Below are 20420 nucleotides of genomic sequence, written 5' to 3'. Positions count from 1 at the left end.
TCTCTCTCTCTCTCTCTCTCTCTCTCTCTCTCTCTCTCTCTCATCAGCTTGATCCCTGGGAAGAGAATCATTCCATCAGATTGACCTGTAGGCAAGTGTGCGTGCATTTTATAGACTTGTGATTGATGTGGGAGGGCTCAGCCACTGTAGGTGGTGCCCCTGGGCAGGTGGGCATAGACTGTATTTAAATGTAAACTGATCAAGTTATGGAGAACAAGCCGTAAGCAGTGTTTCTCCACTCTGGCCCATCCCCAGGTTCCTCCCTGGGTGTTCCTTGATCAAGGACCTTTAAGAAGTAGTCACCACCCTCACCCCCTCAAACCGGTTGCTTTGGGCCGTGATATGTGTTCCGGCAGCTTTTTCTCTGTGCCTTATCCATCCATGTGCATGTCTTCAACTTGCACACTTCCCTTTGAACCTCACTGATTCTGTGAGGCAGGAAGGGACGAGTGGTCCATCTTTGGTCAATAGAAGGGGGGTTGTGGAGGGGAAGAGGGCTGTTTAAGGCCGCCCTGCCAATGAACTCAGTGTTTCTGAGACAAGGGGATGGGTTGGGGAGGCCACTGTACCTCCAGGTTGAAGGAGATTTTGTCCAGCACCCTCAAAGGTAAAGGATGGCTTGGGAGATTGTGGTGAGAAACCAGTTAACTGCTTGGCCACTTAAACTCCTTCTTTGTCCTGTCCATCTTTGCGGGGGGGGGGCGGGGGGGGGGCAACTGATAACTTGTATGAGTGTTACCAAGAAGCAGGGGCTCATCTGGACTTTAGCAAGGGAATGGTGAGTAATACACACACGCACACGCACACACACACACACACACACACACACACACGCTTTTGCGATGGTCTTGTGTAGTTCAGGTCAGCCTTGAACTCACTGTGCGTGAGGATGATTTTGAACTACTGATCCTTCTATATCCACCTTCCAAGTGCTGGGGTTAGAGGCATGCACCACCATGTCTGATTCTATCGGTGTTGGTAATAAACCCAGGGACTTGTGCATGTTGAGAAAGTGCCCTACCAACTGAGCTAAGTCCCCAGAGGTTGTATTTTAGAGTCAAAGTTTTGCCATGTAGCCCAGGCTGGCCTTGGACATGCTGTTTAGTCCAGGTTGCCCTCAGACTTGCCCTCCTTTTCTGTCTCTGTCTCCTGAATGCTGTAATTACAGGCTTCTGCCACCACACTCAGTTCAGGAGATACATTTTCTGTTTTTTTAAACAAAAATTACTTATGTGTTTTAATGTTTCACCTGCATGTATGCACGTGTACCATGTACCCATGGAAGTTCAACAAAGAACTGGGGTTACAGATGGTGTGAGCCACCTTGTGGATTCTGGGAATTAAACTCAGGTCCTCTGTAAGAATGCCCAGTGTCTCTTAATCACTGAATCATCGCTCCAGCCCCAAGAAGATAAATCTTCAAACTACATACCCAGAAGAAACGACATCTCAACACAAGTATAGGGGCTAAGAATGATCGAGGGTGATTAAGACAGGGGCCGGTAGCTGACTCTTTGTTTAACCGGGCACACTGGTGTGATAGAACGCTAGGCCTCTATCCTGGGATCATCGCTCCAAACAGCTGGGGATACCTCAGTCAGAGATCACACTAAGTGCAGGACTTGGGACTTTGTCTTTGACAGACGGGAGTCTCTGTTGAATTTTACATCTACATGACCCAGGGTGGTTCCTCAGCCTCCTGTTTCTGGGAGGGCTCAAGGAGGCCATCTGGTACCTGGCTCTGTTCACGGTCCTCAATTGTCTACATCTTTGTGACTTCCTGGTTCTGTAGTTGATTTCACTCAGTGAAGCAGAAGGTTTTGATACAGTGACGCCAGGGACTAAGTCATGGAAGAGCTTGGGAAGGGGGAAAGAGGAGCAGGAAAGAGGGGTTGAGGAAAGGAGAAGAGAAGGGAGGGAGGTGGAGGTGGTCAGGGTGAGGAGAGATATGGGAGGTTCATGTGGGTCGGGGATTTGGGGGCAGGCCCTGGGCCCTGTCTCAGCAGCTCCCCCAGTGGAGTTCTAACTGGAGAATTTAAAGTCATGAGATCTACAAGGTTGCGCTGGTAGAGAGGTGGGTCCTGGACAATTTTGTACAGTCCCTGTATGGTGAGAGGGCCTAGTTAGCTGGGCCAGCCAGATTGCAGTATGCTGCCAGGAAGTTGCTGGCTAGGACAGTGATCAGGCTGGAGCTCACTGAGGAACCAGCCATGGGGGTTGAACTGGAACCTGGGACCAGGGCATCCAGTTCCACTTTTGTGTGAGAAAGCTGAACTTGTATTTAAACTAGATACCAAGGGGGTGGGTATGTGCTTGAGTGGTCGTGTACTTGCCTAGAATTCTGGGTTCAATCCTTAGTACTAGGATTTTTAAAAATAAGTTGTTTATTTTTATTTTACATGAATCGCTGTTTTGCCTGCATTTATGTCTGTGTGAGGGTGCCAGGTCCCCTGGAACTGGATTTACAGACAGTTGTGAGCTGCCATGTGGGTGCTGGGAATTGAACCTGGGTCCTCAGGAAGAGCAGTCAGTGGTCTTAACCACTGAACCATCTCTCCAATACCCGCATTGTAATACTTTTAAAAAAAGGTTATGGAGGCACAGAATGGTAGCTTAGGGGTGCAATGCCTGGGCCATAGCTGGAGAAAAGCCTGCGTGGATTTGGGAGTGGGCGGTGGGCATGGAGACCAGCTGGAGGCTGGATGGGGTAGGGTATGATTTTCCTGTTAGTATGAGTTAGCACAGGCTCTTCCCTGGGTACCGGGAGGCCAGGGGAAGCATTTTGGGGTGAGTGTGAGGCCATGGCCCTGCATAGTTCAAGTTGTTCTGATGGCATTGGAGGTCCTGGAAGCCGTTGCGACAGCCCTAGGCAGAGGGGACAAGGCTAGGAATGGGCAGAGGGAGCAGAACTGGAAAGCAGGAGAGGGATGGTCTGCGGAGAGAATTAGGATGCAAAAGTCACAGGATCTGGCGACTGGCTGCTGGGAGGGTGGGGGAGGACGGGGAGGATCCCAGAGTGACTCAGAGTTTTCCACCAGGGTGACCTAGAACACGGCTGGCCCTTAATTGGGGGCTCGAGAGGGGTATGAGAAGGGCAGGTGCTCAGAGACCCCCAGATGAAGGGCGAGGGGATCTCGAGGGCTGGATGGCCAGGTGGCAGGGGCAGGGTGACGCTTATCTCAATTTTTGGCCATCCCATCTTCCAGGATGCCTGGCTCTCTGGCAGGAAGACTTCTGTCTTTTTCTAGTCACCCAGAACTGCTTAGCCACAGACAAGGGCCAAACTGGGGCTTTTCTCACAGTGGGTGGGGGAAGCTCTTGGACCCCTGGAGCACACAACCCTTTGCCTCTCTGCCCCTTGAGGCAGGGAGTTGCCTGCAAGCAGCTTTTTCCAACCAGGACCAAGGCCTGGCTAGGGCCCTTGATGGTCCAGCCAGTTGTGCCACACCCTCTGGCTGGGTGAATGGAGAGAGGGAAGGTCTGAGATGGGCCGAGGCCTGAGGCTGTGAAAGCCCTCACTGCTGGAGCTTATGGGCAGGGTAGAATGGCTTCCAGCTGGACCCCTTCCCTTCTCCTGGCTCTGACTCTGGCCTGTAGGGAGGTAGGACAGGGCCGGAGCCACCACAACACCCCTCCTTGCATTGTAGCCATGTCTCCCTCTGCCTCTGGGCTTGCCCGCTAATCCAGGGAGGGGAGTGCCTGGCTGTGCCCCATGTGGCTGTCTGCCGCTTGTCAGGAAAGCAGCAATCATTGTCCTAACAAGCCATCGCCCTTGGACTGCACTGCACTGTTTATGGGCTTGTTGACTTTATGGGCCTCGTTCTCATCCTCTGCCTGGACCTGAGGAGCAATCCCAGATGGGGAAGGAGGGCAGGGTGGCAGCCAGATTCAAACATCAGCCTGCTCTTGTGGCAAGGTCTGCCTCTGGTCTTCAGGGTTGGGACATTTCCTTTGAGTGTCAGAAGGAGAAGGTTCACCCGCCCTACACTCTCTCCTCCACCATCCTGTCTTGTTCCTTTCTACAGCATCACTGGACACCTTGCTTCCTAGTGAGGGATGCTGAGGCTTGCAGAGTCCCTGCTCCTCCTCTGGGATGACAGACGTGACTCTGGTCCCCATAGGTGTCCCTCACATCCAGTACTCCTCAAAGCTGTCATGGCGTCCCTCATCCCTCACCCTGTCTGCTGCAGACCTAAGCTTTTCACTGCATTGAGTATTTGGGGGCCCAGAGAAGGTTACTGATGCTCTCAAGGCCACACAGCCTAGGGAGCAGGTCTCCAGATTCCAGGCCCAGTGTTCTTCTGTCAGAGCTGGAAGGAAAGAGCACCCAGGGCTACTTAGACGGTCCAAGCAGGTCTCAGAGCCGTGGGAGCATCATCTGCCTTCCAAGTCCACTGCAGTTTATAAATTCAGGCATCACAGGACAGGAAGGCAGGATCACAAAGCCAGGCATGAGCCTGGATATTCTCTTAACGGTCTGGAAGGCTTCACTCGCCTCCTTCCTGCCCACTAGGCAGTAAGGACTCTTTATGTTCTCTGGGAAAAAGGACTTTTCATAAGGCTTTGGCAGAAGAGTTGGACCTGAGGGTGTAGGACAGGGAGTTTGGGAAGGTTAGCTGGAATGTCAAATATTTTTTTCTTTTAGTTGAAAGGAGGAGGGGGATTGGGGTACTTTGGGATTCCTTCCTGCCTACCTCACGTAGTCTTCTAGCTAGAAGTCAAGTTCCCTCTGTGTTCCACCCCTACCCCTACCCCAGGCCATGGCTGGGGCCCCTCCCTAGGTTGTCTGACAACATTGATCAGGAAATCCGACAGCCAAAGTCTGAGCTGGGGAAATGGGGGGTGGGGAAACAGCAGAATGGAGGGCCCTCAATGGACCCAGGCTGTAGCTGTCTGGACTAGCAGACCCCTGGTTGGCATTTGAGGTGTGGGGCTGGGTATTCAGGATTGGCTCAGTGAGAGCTGCTGCTCACTATGACCACCAGGAGGCGCTGCTGGACTCCGGACGCTATTCATAGGTTGCTTTACCTCTGCCCTGGACTTGTCTCTGCTTCCCCAACCTTTCACCTAGTCTGCCTGTCTGTCTTTGATTTCAAAACAGTCTCAAGCTTCAGAAGGGTTGAAAATACCACACAAAGATCGTTCTCTCCTGAACATTGGGAGAGTGAGTTACTGACACCGCCCCCATCCCCCACACCACCTTAAATACCTTCCTGATTTTCCCACAAGGACTTGGATTTCATAGGGTACAGAGGTCATTATCAGAGGTTGACAATGTGGGGATGTCACTACTATCTAACGCTCAGATACTGTGGCATTTCACTGGGTGCCCCTGAGATGTCCTTAAGGCCACCACAGACATCTAGTTCAGAAACAGCCAGTGCTTCTGGCTGCAGCGTCTGGAGTCTCCTCCTGTCTGGGAGTCTCTGCCTGCCCTTGACTTACATAACCTTGTCACTTGTGAAGGCTCCAGGCCATTTCATTTGTAGACGGTGCCTCAGCTTGGGTCTCGATTAGATTCAGGTTGTGGCTTTTGGCAGGAGTATCACAGAGTGACCCTTTGTTCGCGGCCAGCCCTCCCAGGTGCGCGACTTCTATTCATCCTGCCCTGGTGACGGTGGCTTACTTTGAACACTTGATTGGCATCTGTCTGGGAAATCTATCTCCCACTTTATTTATTTCAGGCTGACCTTGAACTTGGGGATTCGAGGTGTGCCACCACACCCAGCTCCCTCCTCTGTGACTAGACACCTGGGGAGGAGAGGGGCTTCGAGACTCTATATTCTATTTGACTTCTTCGTTTATTATTTTTTCTCACAATGGGCTCTTTGAAGCCATTGCTGTCATTGTGTGTTTTGATGCTCTACTCTTCCCTGGTGTGGCCCTTGGGAGATCCTAGTCCTTGTCTGTCCCTCTTTGTCTCCTGGTTCCCTCTCCACTGTGAGCCTCTATCCATGCTCGCTCTCTGTGTACTTGTGGCTTGCGCCTTTCTTCTCCTTTGCCCTTATCTCAGTCTGCCCTGTCTGATTCTCTACGGCTTGTCTCTCTCTGTCTGCTTCCTCCTCCTCCTTCTGTCTATTTCTTCCTGTCTTTTTGGCTTGCTGCCCCTGACCCAGCCTCATTTTACCCGCATCTCTGTGTTTTGGTGGCACCTAGAACTACTCAGTGTTGCCAGACAGGAGTCCCAGGTTTGCTAAGTGTATGGCCCACTCCCAAACCAAGTTGTCCCCTCTAGCCATGGTTCAGATCCGAGAGGCACAGGGACAAGGAGTGGAAGGATTGCTTAGAGAGCAGGATTCCTCTGCACACGGAAAGCCCATGGCCTGGCCTCAGCATGTGCCCAGAATGGTCACCAGATTGTGTCTATGTCCTGGCCAGTCCCTGCCAAGGAAGGACCAGTGGAGACAGAGGGGGAGTGAGATTGTGGCATGCAGTACTTCCTCCAGGAGTCCCCCGAGCAGGAAGTCCATAGTTCATGTAGGGATGAGCTGCGGAGTGGGCAGTGTTGTGTGCTCTCTTGTGAGGCTACACAGGACAGATGGTCAGAACTTTGTATGTGTTTGTAGTGCTGTCTGGAGGGGAACTGGTGACTGTGTGTGTGTGTGTGACCTGCTGGCCTAGGTACAGCTGACAAGTAAGAAAGAAGCATGCTCTGGAAGCCAGCCTGTTGCTCTTCTCACAGGACAGGCAGGACAGTCTCAAATAGGGATTTAAGAGGATTGTGTGTTCCAGGGATATATGGTTCACTGGCACAAAGAAATAAAATGTAACATACTATATTTTCATAAGACTAGGGGCATTGCTTGGCAGCGGAGCACACACTTAGCATGCTCAAGGCTCTGGGTTTGATCCCCAGAATATTTTCATATTGTAAAGAATAGGAAATAAGGTCTGGAGAGATGACTCAGTGGTTAAGAGCACTGGCTGCTCTTCAGAGGTCCTGAGTTCAATTCCCAGCAACCACATGGTAGCTCATAGCCATCTATAATGAGATCTGGTGCCCTCTTTTGGCCTGCAGGCACACATGGAAGGAATGTTGTATACATAATAAATAAATAAATCTTAAAAAAAGAATAGAAATAAAAACAAAGGTAGAAGAGACCTCCTGGAGTAGGGGGAAGTTTGAGAGAAGCTAGGGAAGTGGCGTGCTGGGATGTGGACTGGAGAAGTGAGGGACCACCCACAGTGGAATGGGTAAATTGCTGCACTCACGCAATGGCAAACTATACAGCAGCGAAGCGGAAGAAACGGCTGCATTCCATCAGAACAGGCCAATGTTGGACGAGGGGCCCTGCACAGTGCAGTGCATACTGGCAATTCCATTTCTGCAGAGTTTAAGATCCAGCGAATTAATTCACTGACAAGAGAAATCCCCTCGGTATGGGATGGTATACGTTGGTGTGTAGAAGGCACACGGAAGGCGCGTGGTTGGTGTGGTGTGGGAGGTGCTAACTGAGGTTCCCTGGGCAAGCTGTGCACTCCTCTTGGTCCCGGTGAAGTAACTAAAGGACCTTGCACAAGCTAGGCAAGTGCTAGGCCACTCAGCTCCAGCTCTGCCTAATGAAACTGCACATTTAAACCTAGTTGCTTAAGTGCGTTTTAATTCTCATCGTAACACCAGAGTAACTGTGAAGAGAAATATGGATGGGAGCCATGGAGGGGACCCCTGGGCACTAGTCTGCAGTCACTGCCTGGCCCTGTCCATGGACACTGCTAGTCTGGGATCCTGGGATGAATGTCCATTACTCCTGTACCATTCTTGACCCTGAAGCACCTCTTTCCTCCTGGGGCTTTTGCCTTGGTTTTTCTCTATCCTGCCAGTTTTTTTCTCCTCTGTCCTCACTTCCTTCCCGGGACCCCAGTATTCATCTGACTGACCTCCGGGCTTCTCTTCCTACAGCCAGAAGACCTGGAGGCCCCCAAGACTCACCACTTCAAGGTGAAGGCCTTCAAGAAGGTGAAGCCCTGTGGCATCTGCCGCCAGGCCATCACTCGGGAGGGCTGTGTTTGCAAAGGTTTGTGGCCGATGGGACCCAGGGCATGCTGCTGCTGTTGATGGATCCATCTAATCGGAGTGGGTGGGGTCACCGCTGGGCACATGTGCCCGTCTTTCATCTGTTGGAGGCATTGAAAACCTAGATGATAAGCACGTGGAGTGTGTGCTGACGTGTGGCAGGTGCTGATGATATGATCCTGGTAGAGATTGTATGAAGGCACAGGCCTAACATGTGGATGGAAGGAAGAGCAGGTAGCATGGGGAGGTGTAGGGGTAGGATGTGGTAGAATGTGAGTGGCATATGGCTGGGGTGGAGGAGTCCCGTAAAGGGTTTGTGGCAAGTGCTTAAAAGTCATGCAGATGCTTTAGAAATCAAGCTATGATGGATGGAGCCGGGCGGTGGTGGCACACGCCTTAGATCCCAGCACTCAGGAGGCAGAGGCAGGTGGATCCCTGAGTTTCCTGAGTTGGAGTCCAGTCTGGTCTATAGACAGTCAGGGACACAGAGAGAAACCTTGTCTTGAAAAGAGAACAGACAAACAAACAAAGAGAGAAAGGCATGATGTTGTGTGAAAAGCTGCATAGTTAGATTTGGGAAGCGTGGGAGGTACTTAGCTGGTACATGGAGGTACACGGCTGGCTGTGGGAAGTGTGCTGAAGGCGTGTGGTGGGTAGACAGAAAGCACATGGTTGGCATGTAACAGGTGTGGTTTGGTATGTGGAGGATGTGCGGTTGGCATGTTGCAGGTTTGCGGTTAGGAAGTGGAACGTGGTGGGCACGTGGAAGGTACGTGGAAAGGTTCATGCCTGCTGTGTGGAAGGCGTTTGGCATGGGGAATGTGCGGTTGGGATATGCAAAAGGGCATGGTTGGTGCATGCAAGGCACATGAATGGCATGTGCCTAAGCATCAGCGGTGATGCAAACAAACTGAGCCACTTTTGGGTGGTTTGGGTTGACTTTAAGCAGCCCCAAGTCACTGTGGGCTACTGGACTTTTTCAGTCACTATAATCATGTGCTTTTGAAGGGCCTGTCTGTCCCAGAAACAAGACAAGAAGTCTGTCTTGTCACAGATCCTAGAGGGCGATCAGCACCTGTGACTGACACCCTCGTCCCCAGTTGCTTTTGTAGATGCAGTTCTCCCTTCAGCCATATGTCCTGTCTGTCACCAGGGTCCCCATGCGGCCAAGTCGCTGAGCTTCCCACTATAACTCTCAGCCAATCAGCTGCCTCTCCAATCCAGTCTCCCGCAGCTTCCCTGGTCTGAAGAGTGTGCAGATAGTTACACCAAAGCCCTGGTTAAAGCTGTTGGAGTCCCACTGCCTTAGAGATACAGCCCTTAGCTGCAGGCCTACTGGGTTCAGCCCGCATCCTTCCCCATGCCAAGGGATGTGTGTGCTCTTTCCTGCCCAGCCTCTCAGCCTGTGCTTCTCCCTATGTGTCCAGCCCAGAGGGGGCAGGTGGGGGATACTAGAACCCATAACAATTGCTAAGACACTTACTGAGGACCACACGCCATGGATGCATCATCTCATCTGGTACTCACAGCATCTGTAAGATGCTGGTCTTATATTTGCTTTATAAGTGAAGAAACTGAGGTTGGTGGTGATTGTGTCTCGTGTTGGCTGGTCGGGTTAGAGCAGGTAATTCTGGATCTGAACTTTGAAAGGGTCAAGGGAAAGCAATTGTGTGTGGAGGTATGAGTGTGTGTGTGTGTCTGTGTGTGTGTGTCCAGGAAAGACATGAATGGCCCATACTGAATCATCAATCTAGGCAACAAAAATGCATGCAATATCTGGATTAGCCACATGGCGTCGCCCTCCTCCCTCCCAAGAGCTCTAGCAAGGACTCCACAGGGGAGTTAAGGAGAGGGTTTAAGCAGGTCAGGCTTTGCATTTTTATTGTATAATAGACCCATTCTGCCCTGTACCTTCAGGTCACATAAATTGGCTTCTGTCTCCCCTTGCTCTCCACTCTCTTCCTCCTGGAGTTTCCCCCTCATCTGAGAGGCACCAGTGGGAGCAGGGAAAGAGGGAATTTTAGGATTTGGAGTGTGTCTGTGGGCACATCTCTGCCTAGTTTCCTGTGGCATTCAGATATCTGTGTCTAGTCTCCATGATGACTTAGTCCACGAGTTCTCAAAGACAGGGGCCCTGGTTCCCATGTGTATAGGAGTCTCCCAGTTTCATCCTGAATCTCGAGGCAGAGGAGACCACGGGCCAGAGGAAAGCCTGGACTCCAGTCCAGACACACCATCAAGCTACATGACATCCAGGAGTAGTCCAGCAAGGAAGAGTGAGGATGGCTCTGGGCTTGGCCACATGTGAACTTCAGCAGAAGGCGTAGGGTTGCCTTGACTGGGCCAGGGGTGGGAGAAGTAGGCGTGGATCAAGTCTGCTGTAGAACAAGGAGATTGTGGTGGCATGAGGTGAACGTACCATCTTATTTGCCCATTCATACTGCCCTCCATCCATCTTACCCATCTGACCATCCTTCTGTTTTTTGTCTATCCACACAATCTGCCCATCCCTTCATCCATCCCTTCATCCATCCCTTCATCCATCCCTTCATCCATCCCTTCATCCATCCCTTCATCCATCCATCCATCCATCCTTCCATCCATCCATCCATCCATCCATCCATCCATCCATCCATCCTTCCCTTCATCCATCCATCCATCCATCCTTCCCTTCATCCATCCATCCCTTCATCCATCCATCCATCATCCATCCATCCCTCCATCCATCCATCCCTTCATCCATCCATCCATCCATCCTTCCCTTCATCCATCCATCTATCCACATCCATCTATCGATCGTTCGATCCATCCATCCATCCATCCATCCATCCATCCATCCAGTCATCCACATCCATCTATCGACCCATCCATCCAGGGCCACCAGATATGGTTGTACAACTTGTTCTCTAGCAGAGGGTCTATGGTTGACAAGTCCCTGTATGACTTCTGGGACTTGATTTGACTGGGCGAGCGAGGGAATGAAGAAAAGACAGACACATGCACACAGAGAGACAGAAGTACCTGGGATTGGGTGGACTAGGCTGGCTGATGGTGAAACTGCAATAGCCCAGGAGACTGGACCAGGGATGCTCAATGAGGGATATGAGGTGTGCTTGGAAAATTCCCTTGGGAGGTCAGCTAGCTGGGAAGGTCAGCTAACTCACCCAATGCAGGTGCTGCTTCCCTCTCTGTGTACCTGTGGGTCCCTCTGATGCTTGCAAGCTGAGCCATCTTTAGGACTAGTCATTACAGGGGTATGGACACTAAGAGCTACCCAATATCCAGGAAGACAGTCAAGTGTTCATGGAGTCCGTGGACAGAGCTGGCACTGAAGTGTGGGTGGGGCTGCCTGGCACAGAAAACATATCCTGGTTAGTCTCCGGCAGGGAAGGAGTATACAAGCTGGGTCTTGAGGGATGTGTAGGAGTTCTCCAAGGAGTTACTAGGTTTGTCTCCTGAATATTTAGGGCCTCAGTAGGAGCATGGATAGACTCAGAGCTGTGGTCAAGAGCCCTAGCCACTAGACTACATTGCCAGCTTGGGAGCACAAGAGCTGCCATGTAGACTTGGTCTGGCATCAAAGCTTAGGCTACTTCCTGTCTCTTGCCTTTTGGTGAGCCCAGAAGCAGGGAGCAGCCACATGTGGCCTCCTCAGAGTAGCACACGCCCGTGGAGGCAGCCAGCCCTAGTGAGACATGCCGACTCATAGTTTCCCCTCTCACAACTGGACAAATAGCAAACCTTCTCATCAGATTACAGCAGGGATTAAAGAGACAGCAGCAGACAGTTCAGGTAGAGGCCCTGTGTGGCACACTGTCAGACTTATTAGTATCTTTCAGACTCTACACAAAAGCAAACTGTACAGGCAATTTGACTAAAACAATGAAAATTTGACAATTCCTGGGAGCAGGGTATGATGGGTACTTGCCTGTGATGGAAATACTCAGGAGGCTGAGGCAGGAGGATTGCTATGAGTTTGAGCCAGCGGGGATTAGAGTGTGATCTGTCTCAAAATAAAACAAAACAAAAAACTCGTAATAGTAAATCGAAACAAAAAGTAAAGCTTTGGGAGCCAGTGTGATGATCCCTGCCAAGAATCTCAGTCGAGGCTAGCTTGGGCTATGGAGAGGTTTCGGTTTTTAATTTTGTATTTTTTTTTTACTAAAAACACACAAACAAAAACACAGCAAACAAACAAACAAATCCCTAAAGAAATGAACATGCATATTGGGAGAGATGATCTGGGAGGCCTTTTCTTGTTGTGCCCTCAAAAGCACACTGCGCCCAGTACCTCAAGATTTCTGTCTTTACTAGTTGGCATTTCTGGAGAAGCAGGGATAACATAATGTGTGTAGCTAGAGGTGGAGGGAAGGATGGATCTCTGGGATAGAAGGCTGGAAGGATGGATGAGTGGATGGATGGATGGATGGATCTCTGGGTGGATAGAAGGATGGATGAGTGGATGGATGGATGGATCTCTGGGTGTATAGAAGGATGGATGGGTGGAAGGGTAGATTGTAAGTATGTATTGATATATGGATAGATGGATGGACAGATGCAGACAGGTAAATAGGATGCAGACAGGTAGACAGGCATATTGATAGACAGAAATTGATTTTTAGGAACTGGCTCGTGTGACAGTGGGGATGTGGCAAGTTTTAGTTTGCTAATGGCCATTAGGCTGGAGAGTCAGGGACAAACTGCAGTTCAAGTTTGGGCACAGGGTGCTGGCAGATTCCTCTTGCTGGGGGAGGTGGGTAATTTTCTCTTCAGTGTCCAGCTGATTGGATGAGGCTCACCCGCATCTTGGAGCCCACTACTGATATACACGCCAGTCTCGCCTTTAAAAACAACTTTACAGAAACACTTAGAATAATGTTTGACCAAACATCTGTGCACTGTGGCCTCTGCCGATGTGTGACCTGGTGCCTGCGGAAGAGCCAAGGCCTGGGGTGGTTACAGCCAGGTCAGGTGCACGCTGAGGCTGTGTGTGCATTTTCTGACCTAAGTCCTAGAGGAAAAGGCCATTTAGATCCCAACAATGTGGTTTCCTGTGTTCCCAAGGCAGGAAGTCACCCTAGCCCAGAGCCACACAGCCCAGCTGAGAAAGGGCAGGTCACAGGAGGGGTTGGGGTGCAGCTCCCCACACTGAAGCGATCAAAAGCCCTCTCCACAGGGGCTTGTTCCTTCAGTGCCATGCAGGCCAGGCTAGGTGGGCAGGACTTCCTGGGGCTTCAGGTCAATGGGTAGTCCCCAGTGCCTCACCTCAGGGAGTCAGCACAGGAAGGCATTGTGGGTAGGTCTCTGCCTTTGGTGCTCTCCAAGGACCTGGGAGGTCACAGCTGTCCAGGTGTCTGCCTTTCTCAGGAGCCTGAGGGACATCTGGAGACAGGAAACAGGGTGATTTTCTCTGCCCTGTCTCTACAGCCAGTGTCCAAAAGGGGAGTGGAGAATTGTGTCTCAGGAGGCTGTGTTCCTGCCAGCCCCCAGGTCACCTTTCTAGGGCCAGAAGGAGAGTTCCCCTTCCATGGAGGGAGAGGGCTGGTAGACCCTGATGCGGGTGTCTGTCTGTCTGTCTGTCTGTCTTTGCTGTGGCTCAGAATGAGTGTCATCTACAGACACACATTCCCATGGCTCCAGACAACACGTCTGGAACTGGAGGTAACAGTGGCCCGGAAAGGTCGGCTCTGTCTGCACTGGGGCTCCCAGTTGCCGCATGACCCAGAGGAGTCAGGAGGGGACAGCACTGTGGGGTGGGAGGCTGGAGGGCTTGAGACCGCTCAGTACTGTCACAGCAAGCTTGGGTTCCAGCCCAGGAATCCAGGAACATATCCAACCCCAGCTGGGGGACAGACCGGCATGGGTGGTACAGACTCTGATAGCTGGAACAGGGTTGGAGTCCATTGATTTGGTACCCTAAGCCCAGGAGAAAGGCAGACAGATGAGTGGGTCACCCTGGATGTTTTGGGGGGAGGGAACTCTGGTCACTGGAGAGTGCTAGAGACAGCTACTGTACCTGGGGTCATTCCAAGAAAAAAACTTCTACAGTCTTTGTATACATTGAACCATCTAATTTTGAGGGTGCAGGCCTATGGATCTTTCAGGCTGCCTGTAAGAACGAGAGGCTGAGACCAGAGAGGGTAGTGACTTGCTCAGTGGCCACACAGCAAAATGAAAGTGGTTAAGACAGGAACCCAGGTGTCCCTTATCATAACTAGGGTCAAGATGATGAGAATGCTGTTGGCCACAGTTAGATTGAACACTCAGGGCGGGGGTGGGGTCTCTACTTATCCACCGCATTGCTTTCCGAGGCTTCAGTTCCCTGAGGCCAGCTGTAGTTCAAAAATAAGAAAGTTTCAGAAACAGTTCCTTAGTTTGAGATGGTTTTTGTAACTGTGAATTGCTATGTTCGGTTGTCTTTATGTCCTTACCTCCTGTGCCTACATTATTAGTTAAATGCTATCACAGGCATTTACAAATAGAACAAGACCCCATGCACCTTGGGGTCAGTACCATCTATGGCTTTAAGTACTGACTGGGGATCTGGGAGGGTATCCTTGGAGATGAGGGGCCACAGCACAGGGCTCTGAGCTGCACGGTGACAATCATTTAATCCTGCCTTGTGACACACATGATATCATTGACTCCATTTTACAGACGAAGGAAGCTCAGAGTGGCTTGGTAACTTCCCCAAATCACACAGCGACATCTGTGCTCCCTGCAGCTTAGGCTCTGATGTGGAGAGAACAGGTACAGCTGCGTGCGTGCGTGTGTGTGTGTGTGTGTGTGTGTGTGTGTGTGTGTGAGAGAGAGAGAGAGAGAGAGAGAGAGAGAAAGAGAGACACACAGAGAGAGAGAGACAGAGAGAGAGAGAGTTAGTTTAATTGCTGCCACAACTGCAACATGGTGTGGTCACTGACCAGCTCCCACGGTCCCTAAAGTAGGCTCACCCCTCCCACTGTACCTGCTCTGTGGCCCCCAAAATGCCAGCTTTGTTCCACGGGCTTTATCTGAGGACAGTTCTACCTGGAAGCTTGCACGTGTTTACTGAGCCCATCTGTGTGGTGGACACAAAATGGCGATTGAGCAGAACCGCAGAACCTCCTTTCTGATGCAGGGAAGCAGGGTGTGTGTGTTTGTGTGTGTGTGTGTGTGTGTGCGTGTGTGTGTATGTGTGTGGTGACTCTGTAAGGGAAGGGACAACCATCTCTGAATGAATGACATCTGGGGAGGTTGGCATGGCAGGACCAGACCCTTTCGGGGTACGGACTGGGGGTAGAAGCTGGAGCAGGCTGCAGGGAGGAGTTGATTCTAGTTGAGAATGTGGTGTGATCTGTCAGCTCTTGGCTATCATCTGTGGATTGATGGACGTAAGGGCTGGAGGTGAGAGCCAGCCTGTGGGAAGGTAACTGGTGTGAACTGGTGCATAGTGGGAGCTGGGGGCGAGGGCTGGGGATTCCCAGCCTCGCTATTTTGTGGAACATGAGGATCAAATGCCCAGCAGGGTGGCAAAAGGGAAGGAGTTAGAGAAGAATGGAAAGGGGTAGGAGCAACGGGGCCCAGGGAGGGTCACTGAGTGCTCCCCATCAGCCAGCACGGACCTGGCTTCACATTCTGAGGGGCCCAGTGCTTTGATTTCCATACTGTTTATCTACTGCTGTGTGAATATGTCTGCCAAACCTAACTGTTTGAAAGAGGGTTTTCTTCAGCTTGTGCAGCAGGAATGTTAGCATGGGATGCTTCTAATTTTGGGGGTCACTGGAGGCTGAGTCAGGATGGCAGCTGGATCTGGTGGGGGCTATAGTAAGCTGGCTGCTGGAGTGTGCTCAAGACAGGGTAACTGGTTTCCTCAACTAGGGCAAGACTGGTCACAATGCCTTGCCTAGCTTTCCCCAAAATTCACACACACACACACCGCCAATTCTACATGATTCTGTCTTGTTAGAGTTCCATTCCTGACAGAATACTTAAAGACGACCAACTTGAAGGCAGCAAAGCTAATTATGTCTCAGCTCTAGTCAGTGACTGCTTCAGCCTGTGGTGGCCCAGTACTTCACAGTTTGTGCACAGGCCTGCTCACCTCGCTGCAGTCAGGAAACAGAGAGAGAATCAAGACTGGGCAGGGGTCCCCGTATTCCACTCAGGGACCTAACTTCCACCTTAGGCTGGTTTCTTGTACCTTTATTCCTGCATCAGATAACCCGAGCCACAGGCACCAGGAAGAAACACTCACTTTGCTCACGGTTTCAAAGGTGTTACTCCATTGTGTTGTGGGGCGTGCAGTTCCTGCTCCTGCTAGCCAGGAAGTGATTCAGGTGGGGGAGAAAGCCAGCCTGTGATGTCTGTCTTTTCTTTTTCTCACTTGTATTCCATCTGCTCCCCGTGGGATGCAATACCTGCGTTCTTGCCTTCCTCTCTGGGAGAACAGACAGACCCAGGGGCATTCTTGATCGACCTCCCAGGTACTTCCCCATTAAATGAAGTTATCAATAGAGGTTAACCAGCTCAAGGCTCAGCTCTTATGGATCAGCTTTTCTCCATAAGCCTGATGAACAGCCAGACCTGATGGTGGTAGAAGTCAAGATTACCCAAACCAGGGCTGGATAGATGGCTCAGCCAGTTAAGAGCACTGGTTGCTCTCCAGAGGACCCAAGTTGAATTCTCAGCACCCACATGGCAGCGCCCAGTGATTTCTAACTCCAGTTCCAGGGGATCTGATTCCCTCTTCTTGCTTCTGCAGGCACCAGTGATTGCTCAGAAATACACTTGAAGAAGATAAGACACTGATGCATATAGAATAAATAATTAATAATAAAAAGATTACCCAAAGCAGCCCCATCAGTGTAGTGTAGTGTGTGTGTGTGTGTGTGTGTGTGTGTGTGTGTGTGTGTGTTCGCAGAGGGCGGAGACCCCCTTACAGCTGGCTGCCACTCTTCCTTACTGTACCATCCTAAATGTTTCTTTCATTGGTCTTGGAGAGGCCAGCAGGATGGTTTGGCCAGTCCTTGAATGACATCAGGAGAGAGTCAAGGAAGGCAGCAGAATCACTGTCCCTGAAGGAGACCAGAGACAGGTGGCTAAGAATGTGATGGAGGCTCAGGGGGACTGGGGACAGGTGCTCTGAGGTGGAGCACCATACTTGGGGTCCTGGCCCTGTGTGCTGAGGTGCCCCTGAAGTGGGGTGGGGACATTTTCTCATACAGCTCTACGTTCACCATGCAGGGAGTTCTGGACTGCCATTGCCTGTGTGCCTCCACTTGGGGACACTTGCTGAGTGTCTGTCCACTGAGAGGCTCCTATGGTCCTACAGCAGGGCACTGTTAAGGGCACCTACCAAGGTGAGCGCTGGCATTGCCCCAGGCTGTGCTCATCAAGTCACCATCCTGAGAACTGCCTGGAAAAAGGCTGTCCTTCTATCGCAAAGCCAGAAAAACACCCATGCCTGGTTCTGGATCACGGGCACACCCATGCCTGGTTCTGGATCACGGGTGCATCCATGCTCGGTTCTGGATCACAAGCTGGTCTGCCTGGGCCTTGTGACACTGTGTGGTCCAGAGTCTGAAGCAGATACTGTCCTAGCTGCAGAGGATACAGGTTTAGTGAGATGGGCAAGCTCCCTGTGCTCAATTGTTTAGTTCAGGCAGACAGCTCAGCTGGAAGCTGCCTAGGGAGACTTCAGATTGTGAACTGGTCAGACGAGGTGACAATAGGGGTCTTGAAAGGACTAACTTAGGCCCACGGTAATGTGGGCAGTCAGGAAAGGCCTTTATAAGGAGGCAGCCTTGAGTGGATCCTACCAGCTGAGGGGGATTTGACTCGCTAAGGACTGGGGATGACAGAGAGAGTCCCAGGCTGCCAGAACAGCATAAACAAAGGCCCCCAGGGAGAAGAGAGCTTGCTGCATCCTGGGAATGTCAGAAATGTGGAAAACACTGGAGGAAGACAGAGTCCTGGTCCCCCACTATGCCCCTAGTGTCTAGATTGGGGGTTGAGAGGCCCAGTGGGCTGAAGGAGCTGTTGGTTGAACATGAGCTGTGGTAGGGGGCTTGCGGTGCAGGGGATGGCTGAATGTGGGAGGTGATTAAATGACAGGGGCCACACAGTCATGGGGAGACTTTCAGCTAGGTCCAACTTAGGGGACACCTATTAAGCCTTTACAGTGTACCAGGTACAGATGAGGGTATCCATTTGTAGTCTCGGCCAGCAAGGGGGGAGGGGTGTCTCCTAGGCTCAGGCCAATTGAACTGAGGTTTTCTCAGTCCTAAAGTCCCTGTCCCAAGGAAGGCATGGGGGTGAGGTGGGGAGGGTGCTCATGTGAGGGGAACACCTTCTGGAAGGGAGGGAGCTGTCACCTAGAGTGGGGATACAGGCTTAGGGAATCAGGAGAAGGCAGATGTTAGCTGGATGGTGATGACATGGTGGGATATGTCATAGGCCAAGGGTGATGGGCCTGAGCTGGGCTGGCCGGGTCAGTACAGCCTTGCTCAGCTCAGCTTGAGTCACACGGCCTGAACTGGGCCAGGACAGGGTGCCAGTGGTCAAGGTGACATCCCAGGCTCCACCTTGCTGGCCAGGCTGGGTGTGGGGAACTCTGTGACTGCAGTGGGACATCTGAACCTCAGCCTCCAGCCAGGACTCTGCCAAAAGCTGGTGGCTGAAGCTGGTAGGGGTGAGTAGGGTGGACAGACTGGCGGGGCAGCTGAGAGTTGATTTAGGGTGCACCTCTGCCGCCTGCTTCCCTCTTTCTCTAACCAGTGGCCAGACTCTCCTGTCCCAGCAGACCCAAATCAACTCAGAACCCAGGTCAGAGGCCCTCAAGCACCCCTGGGAAGGGCTCCTGGAACTTTCTAGAAGTGCCAAGTGCCCTGGGGGGTGGGGCCGCAGAACAGGGGACATTCCTGGCTTCGGGGAACCTGATAGGAAATTTGATTCCAGCTTCTGGTAGTGGGAGGGAGAGCAAGTTCTCCAAGTGTGTGTGCATGTGTGTGCGCACACTCACATGTAGGCAGGAACTTTGTGTGTGTGTGTGTGTGTGTGTATGTATGTGTGTGTGTGTTTGTTCTGTGCCACAGATCCCAGGGTCGCTGTAGCACGAGTGTGTGTGTGTGTGTGTGTGTGTGTGTGTGTGTGTGATTATGTGGTGTGGAGAGTCCTGAGTGCTGTGTGTGCCTGCGGGTGTGCCCGGGCCTCTGGCCTAGGGGAGTGCACGTGTGAGAGGCCTGCCTGTAGTTGGGTGTGAGGAGAGAGGCCCCCTTGCTCCTCTGTGCCGCTGGCACTGGGCCTGGGTCCCCACCACCTCGGCCTGGCGGGACTCCAGCGGACGCCCTCGGGGGTTCGCACCCGGGCTCCCCGTTCTGCCTCCCCTCAGTCCCTCCGCCCCTCTCCTTGGTCCCCCCTCCCCCTGCCGGGCGTGGAGGGCTGGGGTGGGAGGAGATTGCGCCTGAGTTTCCATTTCATACCTCGCGGCTAAAACTTTCTTTCTGTCTCGCTCCCGCAGTCTGCAGCTTCTCCTGTCATCGGAAATGCCAGGCCAAGGTAAGGGGCAGCGGGGAGCTGGTAGGGGGCGGGGTGGGGCGGGGCGGCTGCTCTTTGTTTATGCAAAGTGTGGGGCATGGGTCAAGGTGAAGGCCAAGGCCACGGAGGTTCTGGGGATCCTGGTCATGCTGGCTGTGTACTGCCCTGCGCGGCCCCATTCGGCCAGCCCGGGGTAGCCTCTGCAATACAGAGAGTGGGGGCGGGGCCGTGGAGTTGTCTGACAAGGTACTACCCATTCTTCGTGGGCCAATCCGCGCCCCCGCTCCCCATTTCCGAGCTTAGTTTCTCCAGTGTTTCCTGGCAGATCATGCAGTAGAGGGAAACTGAGGCGAGAAGACAGGAGTGATTGCTCTGATTGTTCAAACACGTCCTTTCAGGTCTGGGTAGGAGGTGGTGGGTCAGCTTTGTGGAGTAATGGGGGTATGGGGTGATGAGGGTGTCATGAATTTGGAAGGTAGCTGCTGGCAGGTGGCTCAGCTTTCACCGGGTTCGCGACTGATTAGTACTTCTCTCGCTACTCTTCCCCCGTGTCTGCTCAGGCTCCAGGCCGCCCCCTTTCTGTCACTTCACCTGCCCCTCTGGCAGGAGCCCAGGTGAGAAGGAAGCCACAGAGCAGGGAGTTCGGTGCAGGGTCCGCTTTTACCCTCCGGCTTTACCTTTTTATTAGTTGGGAGGTGGTAGGTATGTCACAGTTCTAACTGAACCTGATCCACCCCAAGGGCATGGGGTTAAGATGCCCACCTCTCAAAACGTTTTGAATGTTAAGTGAGCTCAGGCTGTGAGTCCTAAGTGCCCATGCAACAGAAGTGCTCAAAAATCAATCAATCAATCGATTGATCATCAACCAATCAATCAAACAACAAACAACCAA

The 20420-nt window shown here is 52.0% G+C and overlaps 1 protein-coding gene and 1 long non-coding RNA gene across 11 annotated transcripts in view; one reads left to right on the top strand and one right to left on the bottom strand.

Moving 5' to 3' along the window:
• Tns1 (tensin 1) overlaps positions 1-20420 on the top strand; it is a 217421-nt gene that overhangs the window by 38311 nt on the left and 158690 nt on the right. For 9 of the 10 annotated variants that reach the window (XM_050123778.1, XM_050123776.1, XM_050123777.1 and 6 more), the window contains exons 2-3: positions 7901-8015; positions 19512-19549. In XM_050123778.1, coding sequence (XP_049979735.1) covers positions 7901-8015; positions 19512-19549 — 153 coding nt within the window. Of the gene's footprint in view, positions 1-7900; positions 8016-18646; positions 18684-19511; positions 19550-20420 lie in introns of those variants that run through there. The other variant, XM_050123789.1, reaches the window with a different exon arrangement.
• On the bottom strand, positions 9874-19572 carry LOC126489481 (uncharacterized). Its single transcript, XR_007588932.1, has 3 exons — positions 19474-19572; positions 13280-13396; positions 9874-10392 (listed from the first exon to the last, which is right to left on the bottom strand). It is a non-coding gene; the product is annotated as an uncharacterized lncRNA (long non-coding RNA).

The sequence above is a fragment of the Alexandromys fortis genome, unplaced genomic scaffold (genome assembly GCF_014885135.2).
Source record: "Alexandromys fortis isolate MF-2015 unplaced genomic scaffold, M_Fortis_MF-2015_v1.1 scaffold_220, whole genome shotgun sequence".
NCBI lineage: Eukaryota > Metazoa > Chordata > Mammalia > Rodentia > Cricetidae > Alexandromys > Alexandromys fortis.
Note: the sequence above shows the minus strand (reverse complement) of the source record. Positions and strands in the feature narration are given on the sequence as shown.